This window comes from Pieris napi, chromosome 24 (assembly GCF_905475465.1).
Source record: "Pieris napi chromosome 24, ilPieNapi1.2, whole genome shotgun sequence".
In the NCBI taxonomy this organism is placed as follows: Eukaryota; Metazoa; Arthropoda; class Insecta; order Lepidoptera; family Pieridae; genus Pieris; species Pieris napi.
In genome coordinates, this window is record NC_062257.1 from 3,504,544 (window position 1) to 3,515,125 (window position 10,582).

The 10,582-nt window shown below is 33.0% G+C and overlaps 1 protein-coding gene across 3 annotated transcripts in view; it reads right to left on the bottom strand.

Moving 5' to 3' along the window:
• The window catches only part of LOC125061869, a 28,485-nt gene extending 19,065 nt beyond the window's left edge, over positions 1 to 9,420 (bottom strand). Inside the window, exons 1-4 of one of the 3 annotated variants that reach the window (XM_047667503.1) lie at positions 9,001 to 9,420; positions 7,709 to 7,855; positions 5,960 to 6,055; positions 145 to 261 (exon numbers count right to left, since the gene is read on the bottom strand). In XM_047667503.1, the coding sequence (XP_047523459.1) occupies positions 145 to 261; positions 5,960 to 6,055; positions 7,709 to 7,855; positions 9,001 to 9,287 (647 nt within the window). In that variant the 5' untranslated portion in view covers positions 9,288 to 9,420. Of the gene's footprint in view, positions 1 to 144; positions 276 to 5,959; positions 6,056 to 7,708; positions 7,856 to 9,000 lie in introns of those variants that run through there. The other 2 variants (XM_047667504.1, XM_047667505.1) reach the window with 2 other exon arrangements.
• Between the last annotated feature and the right edge of the window lie 1,162 nt (positions 9,421 to 10,582).

Below are 10,582 nucleotides of genomic sequence, written 5' to 3' on the forward strand. Positions count from 1 at the left end.
TGCCCGTTTACCCTCTGTTATATAAAAACGACGTACTCTAAGGACCGAGTACGTCGCCGAACTTTTAAGATACGCTCCTGTCTTGCCTCCTAAATCAAAGAATTACGGAAATCAATGGGAGATTGGTTAATAAAATTATTTTACCTTGAATTCCCTCTCGTCCCTAATCTCCTGGGTCGCACAGTTGGGTAGACCTGCTTCATTACTTTCCCAAAATCGGCAGTCGATAGAGGCTTCATATTACTACTCATACAGTGAGCGCTGAAAAAGGATTTCTAAATTAATTATATAGGTAGGTAGGTAGGTAAATTAATTATATAGGTAGGTAGGTAAATTAATTATATAGGTCAGGTAGGGTAAATGCATGAACGGGGCAAATGTAATACCATAACTTCAACTGTTTACACACAAAATAAACTAGTGCTGGCATCTCATATACACATAAAGTACTTCTTGTTCGTTCTTCGTATCTTTATCAACAAAGAAATAAATTAAAAGGTTCTTCTTTATCAAAATTACTTAACATTGAGTCAGTTGATAAAAAATATCGAAATATGTATTTGTTCTGTTCCTTAATAAATTTCGCACGATTTAACTATATTTTATTTCTTTGTCAATATCGATGTTTTTCTATTATCGATCATCCCTAATGCGAATGCCCCTGCACACAATAGCGCGGCACGCCGCGCTCTATTTGGTCACGCCCTTACGTGTACAATATTAACCTTAAAGATTAATCAAGATTAAATATTAATTTCAAGGGCTTTAGCTTCGTAATTTGTTACGAAATCAAATGATATGATCCGACAAAAGATAATAAACGCAGCAATCGCAATAGGAAGCGATTGATTGAATAGATAATATAAAATTTCAGAAAAAAAAGTGAAGCTAAGCCCCAAAGACTCTGTTAGGTCTTGAGATAAGGGGCCATCCATAAAGTACGTCACACGCTAATGGGGAGGGAGGGTATCACCGAAGTGTGGCATCGTGTGACAAGGGGCATGGGGGGGTCAATACTTTTGTGACGTCACATGTTAAAATTATAAATACTAAAACCATTGATATACAAAAAACCCAAGATGCACAGTCTCGAATAAAAGTAACGCTCGAAAGTGTCCCGAAACACTATTTCTGTCTCTTTCTATAAGTTACAAGCATATATTATTGCAAAATCAACCTTACGCGAATTGTTTAAAGTTGTTATTACAACGATTATTTTTAAATACATACATAAATTTAAAAAATATGTGACGTCACATCAAGAGGTTATAAAAATGTGACAACCTGTGACAAGGACGGGGGGAGGGGTTCAAAAGTCCTAAAATTCGTGTGACGTACTTTATGGATGGCCCCTAAGGGGAGAAGAAGAGTGTTAAAAAGAATGTTGGAACATAGAATTAGTATATCCGACAGAGTATATGTGAGCAGTATTCCATATGAAGTACTACGTAAGTGTATTAAACATTCATTCATCTGTATTTTTAATTACATAATTTACCGTTAGCTGGCGCTAGATTGGCGTTCAAGTAGCCGATTTCCATTGGGGATCACTAAGTCGAAGTTTGACTTCGAATACAGATATGAATCTTTTTAACAATTTAACGATTTTGAGATACAGGAGTAATTCTGCATGCAAGTTTTAATACTGACTCTCACTTTCAGAGTCTTGGCTTGGCACTCAATGAAATCCGTATGCGGTAAGTAAATTTATCTTAAACGAACGAAAACGCACTTTTATTTATAATATTTGATGCTTACTACGACATAACAGTACTATTACGTAAATATTGATAACGACCACGTGTTATGATTATAACATGCTTCCCTATCGTATTACTGACGCTACCAAACAATAAAATAACGATGTCATTATTATAAGGAGAAAATCATTTATGCAATTATAAAAATATTATAAAAAAATAAAATAAAAATAAAATATGTTTATAATGGAACATAAGATACATGTATCACTTATTCCACGTCATTAAATTTGAATTTGTCGGCATCCCTACTTATCGGCAAAGAAGACAGAGGGTGTAGGCCGAGAGAAAAAGATCCCTATCCCCAAAAAAGAATTACTAACTTTAGATAGTCTAGTACGGGGAAATTGCAGCCTGCGTTTGTTCCGTGTATTAACATTGTGCGTATGTTCTATTCTAGTAAACTTTTCACTATTTTTGTATACATACATAATATTTTCATAAATATATTGCGAGGGAAAGGTAAGTATATTAATGTCCTTGAATTTATATCTAAGAGATTCCCTACATTTTAAATTATAGATTGCACGAATAGCCCTCTTCTGCAGGATGAAAATAGTTTCGACATCAGCAGCATGACCCCTACAATAGTAGCCTATGCTCTTTAAACTATATCCATGAAATTCCATCACATAACTCTTCTTGGCGAATCTTTTAGGGTCTCTACAGTGAGGCTATTTCACTTCCCGTCCCTATCTGCTTTACTCCTTCTCTATCTTCCTTTAAATCTGTACAAGCATTATCTGTCCACATCGTATATTATACGCCACACTATATAATAATTAATTTGATTGGTCAATTCTTTGTCTAAGTAATTATATATATATAATACTCCCAAGCGAAATTAAAGAATTATCACTAAATAAATTCAAAGCCCTCGTTAAACGAAAATTAATCAACAAAGCTTTTTATAAATTTGAGGACTACTTAAATGATCCTTGGGATTGAATTGCTCCAGTTCAAACAATTTGTATGACAATAATTGGCGATTAAAAAGAGTGGCGGAAAGTTTCTTGCCAGTTCTTCTTACCCGCTCTACGCCCTTGACTTGCGAACTGGTAGTAAATGTAAATTTACGATTAATTTAACTTGACGATTCAAAAGTGTACTTGGTTACCCACTTGAATAAAGATATTTTGAGTTTGAGTATAATGGTATCAATCGCTTATACGAGTACTGGGAATAAATAAGACGCAACTGCGTTTCTCTGTGAATACAAAAGATTTATTTACAAAAGAAATATCTATTAATTTACATTTAATAAAAAATATATATTTACAAATTATTCACTCACCTGTGAATACAAAAGAATCAACATTTAAAGCCTATATTCTAGGTTTTATAAAATAAAATAATATAAAGAAAAAAATTAAAATTAAATTATTATCTATTATGTCAAGTTTCAAATTAAACATCGTCAATCAGACGGCAAAGAAGAAAAATAAAATATAAAAAAGAAATTGTATAGGAAAATATGATTTCCTCACATATTATATTACTAGCTGACCGGGCAAACGTCGTTTTGCCATGTACATCATTTATAATAAAAAAATAGGGGTTGATCGTAGAGGGGTGAAAATTGGGGGTTGTATGTATTTTTTAATGCTGCATCACAAAAAAAATAAGGAATAAATTTTTTATCTAAAATTAAAAAAAAAATAGGGGTGGACTACCCTTAACATTTAGGGGAATGAAAAATAGATGTTGTCCGACTCTCAGACATACCCAATATGCACACAAAATTTCATGAGAATCGGTCAAGCCGTTTCGGAGGAGTTTAACCACAAAGACCGCGACACGAGAATTTTATATATTAGATGAAGTTTTACACTTCTTGCGCTTACCTTATGAATTTTTTTAATTACAGTAGTTGCCTAGATCGATAGGGCCGCCGTTCCCTTCGTATAATTTAATTATTTTATTTTAATTGTATTTCTTGCAACGAAATAAAAAATAAACAAATTATCCTTTCCTTTGCAATTGTGACTTTTATTATTGTATTTACTATGATTCTTAAAATTAACTTTTACATATTTTTTTACCGTCAGTTCTCTTTTTTTTCTTTCCTGCAGGGTTGCTAGGAAGAGATGCGCTACCGACATGGCCATCCGTTGCCTCCTTAATAAATGTTATCAGATTTGGGTACTATTAATTAATAAGGTCGTAGGTTTTTTTTTTATATAGCTCTGGCACGGTTTGTGCATTAGCCAGCGTCAAGTATAAGATTTTTATAATTCGTACTTTTTGCCATAGAAATTGGACCATGTCCTCCATGTACGGTTTAGGCACTCGCCCGGTACCGCACAACACTCCCAAAGGCTGAGAACAAATTTAAATTAAATTAAAACTTGCCCTCGAACCGGGAATCGAACCCGGTACCCCTCATCTAGCTGCCACTTAATAAGACCACTAGGCTATGAGGCCCCCAAGGTCGTAGGTTTGTTTCCCGGCAATTCAATTGTTTTTCTATGTGCGCATTAAACTTCATACGGTAAAGGAAAACATCGTGAGGAATCTTGCCCAAGACCCAAAATGTCGGCGGCAGGTGTCGGACGCAGAATGCTGATCAGCTAGTAAGACTCCACGTTGATGAATCAATGAGTCATTTATTAATAATACATTAATCATTTACGTAATTGCACCTTACATAATCTGTATATAAAAATAAGTCGGGTTTTCCTTTCTGACGCTATAACTCTAGAACGCACGAACCGATTTCCACGGTTTTGCATTCGTTGGAAAGGTCTCGGGCTCCGTGAGGTTTATAGCAAAGAAAATTCAGGAAAAAATTCAACAGAAAAGCGGGATCACCAAACGAAATGTTACATAAAACGAAGCCATCTGGTGGCGAAACGGAGTTCGCCGAGTTTGCTAGTCAGTATATAAAACAAAAGTCGGGTTTCAAACACTTATAACTCGAGAACGGCTGGGCCGAATTATTTTTATTACTATACAATACTGGCAAGATGTAAAAAGACGACGTATTTAGAAACATATTTATTAATTAATTTTCTGGTGTTGATAAATACCTATCACAAATAAATTATATACAGAGAATTAATCATACACGTGTATGAATAATGACCGATATAGAACTTATAATTATAATAATTGGTCCACGATTCACACAATTAATCAATAAGAAAATGTGTCTAATTATTTGTCCTTTTATAAACTAATTATTTTAATTATACAGCAAACCCCCCTATAACGCCATATACCTGGACCGCGTTATAGAAAATCGCGTTGTAGGAGTATTCTCGTAAACCCGTTTTTAGAGCAATTCAAATACAAGGACCACATTTTAATAAAGTTATTTAGTTTAATTTAATAACAACACAATTGAAACAGAGAAAGAGAAATCTCCGCGCTATTATTGTATATTATGTACATAAAGTGCCTAAGGTCCTAATTTATATTCCTAACCAAAAATACCAGTCCGAAATTATTTTTATCTGATAATATTTAAAATAGCATAATATAGGCTACAAGGGCGGATCCCATGATCAAGAAGAAAGAATTTTAATATCGCTTTATCAAACACCGTAACCTTCACAGCGGGAACGGAAAGAGACAAATAAGTATGTGGAGGAATGGAAGCTCATCCCTCTGACTGGCCCGAAGGATCGAGATCATAATATTATATGTATGTCAACGTAAAATTGTAAATACCGTTAGATTGTAATCTATCTCGCGAGATTGTGAACTCAATTCTGACATCACGTACTTATTAATTACCTACTAAGTAATGAATAAGTACTTGATGACACAATTCTTGAAGTACATTCAGTTTATTTGACTGATACCCGTGTTTCATTCCTAACTCCATGGACATAGAACGGTCTACTATAAAGCCAACCAATCAGGGACAGCCTTCGGACAGTTAACAATTAGAAAATTTTAAGATTGTAAATTGACGATTTCACTTCGATAGATTACAATCTACCGAATAATAATACGTTAAATTGTAAGCAGTTCGTTGAGGTTGACAATCTTTCGACAGTTTACAATCTCGCGAGATAGATTACAATCTAACGGTGTTTACAATTTTACGGTGACATATACAACATTCACAGTTTTTCTGTGGTGTATTTAGTATCAGCATAGCGGGTCGCTAGTAACGTATTATATACAGCCAGCAGCCATCGGCCCCCTCTGCATATTGTAGGGAGAGAGACAATCCAATCTATGGTACTTACATGTATTCATCGTAGACATCCTGTTTTGGTAGAGAAACATCTGGATCTACTTCCAAGTGTGTTTGTATCCAGGTGACAGTTTGTTGAAGCTCTGCTCTAGAAACATAAAAATCACTGTATTAGAAAGAAACAATATTTAACAATAATTTATTTACCTATCGTAGATAATCTTTTTAAAACTATATCTTTTTTTTTATGTAATAGGGGGGCAAACAAGCCTAAAGGGCAGTCATCGCAGCCCATAGACACCCATTTTTAGTGGGACCGTTGCCGGCCTTTGAGGAAGGAGTACACTTGAAATAGTTGGAGGTCGTATCTCTCAGGGAAGAACCCCACCGGGAGTCGAATCCACAGTTCGCTAGTTGAAGACTGAGAAGAAACGGACTGTTGAAGACTTCCAGCCATCAACCCAAACAATTCTTCAGAACACTCACAGAAATACACTCTATAGAAAATGCAAAGAGACACAATGTCTCTGCATAGAGAGAGAGAAATGCTAAAAAGGACACCACTCAGCTAATTGTTAATGTCACACTTATGTGACCGCTTGTGTGGGTCATTTAATTGTACAACTTCACTACGGTTGGTTTATCTAAACATTTAGAAAGTTTCCTTTTGTAAAACGTTACGATGCGGGGCGGGGATTGAATTACGCGTTATTGTTAAGATTATTTTCGACTTACACCACATAATAGTAACTAAAGAGTCACTAGGTGGTCACGAAACGTTTTACTATACTTGAGTCCAGTACTGTACTTGGGTACTGAAAAACGTTACGGCGAGTTAATACATGGAGGGTGGGGGGGGGGTCAATAATCTCCAAAAATTGGGTTACGTAATACTTGCACTTATGCACTCTATCTTAGTATAGAGTGCATAAGTGCCGTGAAACGCGTGCGTGTTTTTTGATTTTTATAGATGGCTAAATGTTCGGAAGATACAACTATCAAATTTGTGTCTGAATATGTTGTTCACGAATGTTTGTGGAACGTTAAAAACAATTTATACAAAAACAAACCGGCTAGGCATTCAGCATACACTGCCTTAAAAGAAGCAATTTTGTTTATTATTTATATTTAGTTTATTTATTTCGAATAAAATCTCGTCTTCTATTTGTTCCATAACTACAGTTAGTGTTTTGCGTAGAATAGAGCGTATTTGCCGACGTCGATGCGCGTTCATTGTGGCGCTGTAATGATACTCTACTGGAAGAAATGTAAACGTTCACTCGCAACGCACTCAAGCACTAAAGAACTTGCCTTTCAAGTTGTACTAAAGCACTCTCCTAAACGCTAAGATAATGTAAATCGGCCTTTAGAACTAGCAATGATCATTTGGATTACACAGATTTTTTTTTATAAACTACTGTATCATGTGTATATATGACAACTAAGCTGTTCTCCTCAATTTCAATATGAAACATTTACTACTCTTTAATTTTAATATGTACAGTATTATTTTTAAATACATAAAAACGCATTTGTAAACAAACTGTTTAGCTTTATAATAATTATATATTATGCACTGTGATTTAATTTGTTTTATCTATTTCATTGTTGATTCTTAGTAATGTAACAAATTATGAATTCCTAAAATAAAAACCAAAAGCAAGTGATATAAACCAAGCGACAGATACATATTACACTAGGCTGGCTAAATTAGCCAGGACTCGTACGCACAACAGACCAATTACGAGTCTAATTGCGGAGAAAGGAGTCCTACTACCCTAACCCTACATATTACACTCACCTCGAACCTAATGGATTAACAGGTTGTTTTAAAGGATCATGTGGGGGAACTCCAGTTGGTAAACGGAGATATAATAACAACCTCTCGGCACCACTGAGGGCTTCTACTGCTTCCAGTAATTGTGCAACCCTTTGCCGTCCATCTTGGCTGAAATTATATTAGTTTATTAGAATAGATAGTATACACTAAACTAGTTAGTACCAGTACAGACAATTTTATATAGAGAGCATTTTCATACAGAAAATTTAAATAACTATATTGTGTTTTATTTGACCCACCCACAAATAATGTGTTTTTACTGATTAAAATTAGGACATAGTTTAAATAATAGTGATCTGGTGTGCTTTCAGTGTCAATATATATATTCCTATATACACTGGAATAATGACAAAAAAATTCTTATTAAGTATTATTTCCTAATTAGAATTATTTCATTATAGTTCTCTCAGAGAAAAAGCTAAAATTGATCTATATTTACTTTAAGAAATGACAATAATGTAATTTCAATTCCTGCCAAAAATTCTCTGTTTATGTTATGTTATGGGTAACCTTGGATGGGTACAATAACAAAACAAAATACATACATTAACCAATACAATAACTAATAGACAAATTATAGATTAGTACATGACTTGTTAAAAGAACCATCATATAGAGTGCATTATATAAAAATTTTGGAACGCAATAGGTGTTTGTAGTAGAACTAAATAATAATAGTCAATTTATAGCAAGTTTATTAAAGATATCATGTATCAACCAAATCACGGTTGTTTTATTAGATTGAATAAACTAAGAAATAAAGAAATGTTTACTATTTATGCCATCTTAAAATAAAATTTATCAGTTATCTACCATTGATAAATGTTATTGTTATATTTTATGCTTTATTATAAATTATAAATTGTCTACATTAACATGTTCACTCATACTTTTAAATTATGACTATTGTTATTATTTAGATTTTATAAAGTATATGAATATTTATGTTTATTGCTAAATGAAGATTAAATAATGAACATAATTTAATTAGAATAACCAAATGTTTCAAATCTACTAAAATAACAGCAGAGTGAATATATAACTTAATTACTGTAAGTTACATTACATTAATAATGAGTATTTTGCACAAAGATTTATCACTTAAATTTGCATATGTAAACAAAATAAGTATAGGAATGATGGACCTGATTAAATCAAATATACTATGCAGTTAGATAAGCTTCATATAGAACCTACCTCTTATTCTGGACTTCACTTCTCAGATACAGAATGAATCTTATTTGTACACTTACCTTATGGTATTTTCAACTATTTGTTGCATAGAAGCTATTTTTCCTGAATCCATTTTGGATTCCTTTCCAGTAACTGGATCCAAGCTCGTTTCCGATGAAGTTGATGGTCCCGGATTATTACTTGAAGCAACGATAGTTTCTTTATCGTAAGACGCAATTTGCCTATGTTTTGGATGATTGACATTTTCCCGATGAAGTTTCGCGTCATCCGCTAATTCTCTCTCTGATTTTACTAATTTTGAACTCTCTTCAACGGCCCAAGGTTGAAATGGAGTAGTGTTCTCCATCCTAACCACGGCAGGATTCGAAAATTAAAGTAATTAACTTCATAATTTATCATTAATTATTTTTACATTAAAAGCGTAACAAAACTCCATTTTCATTTTCCAGTTTCCCTAACAAATGACAATTTGCTAAAGGAATAATGACAACAATTGAAAGATATTTAATTATTTTGGCATGTAATGTAAAAATCAGCTGGCTGGGGGCTTAGTCAAGATGCCTTATGACATAAATACAGTGAATGTCAAATGTCAATACCTGTGATCAAAGCTAGTCAAATCAAATTGTATAGCCTGTTGTTAGTTGTTGTGTCCTAAATCTAGATGTATGATTACAATACAATAAATGCTGTATATTATATTTATTAATACAATTTGAAATGAAGAAATAACATAGAACTGCTAAAATAGCAAATGAAGGGATGATGATATGATGATATGATCGTTGATTTTAAACGCCAAAGCCAAATATTTTACGCATAAGCGTAAAAAGGAGACAACACAATGTTTGCCCTGTCTTCATTTACACATTTATTCATATTTGTTTTGATTCATGTTATTATCGTCTTTTGTCCACATTTTTTTCTAATAATATTTTTATTAGAAAAAAGTGTATAATAAATATTCAAGGGGAAGTACTATTTTTTACTAAGTATTACGTACGCTTAATGTTTTTTTTTTTTAAATTATCAAACTGGCTGCCCACAACACAGGTAATCCCAATGTGGGGGCCAGTGTACTTTACTTAATCTAAACAACCTGTATATTGTGTATAATAAAGTTTTTTCTTTCTTTCAAAATGATTTATATAAAAACGTTTAATTTTTTCACTTGTAGAAAACAAAAGCAATCATATCAGGTGTTGAATTAAAGATATAGGATGGGTATGTGTTAGATGCGATGGGATGGAGAAATAATATAAAATAGCATTGTTGCAAAAGAAAAACCATAATATTTTCGTTTATAGTTGTACGGATTGGAGATTGGATTGTGGAATTCACATTCTAATACTCTTACCACACAATTTACACTCAAGTTAGTTAATAAAATAAATAAAAATTAGTTGTTGTTATGTACATAATATATAGAAACACCACCATAAATATGGTCACAATTACCTAATAATATAAAAATTCATTATTATCATAATTGCTTACTTATATCCACATTTTCTAAAATAGCCAACTGGGTCTTAGCACAATTTCTGTGCCCTTATAAAAATACCAAACTACCAAAAAAAATGTAATTTAGTTACTTAATAAAATAAAAAAAGTGTGTGTGTACAAAGTACACATGTAAAG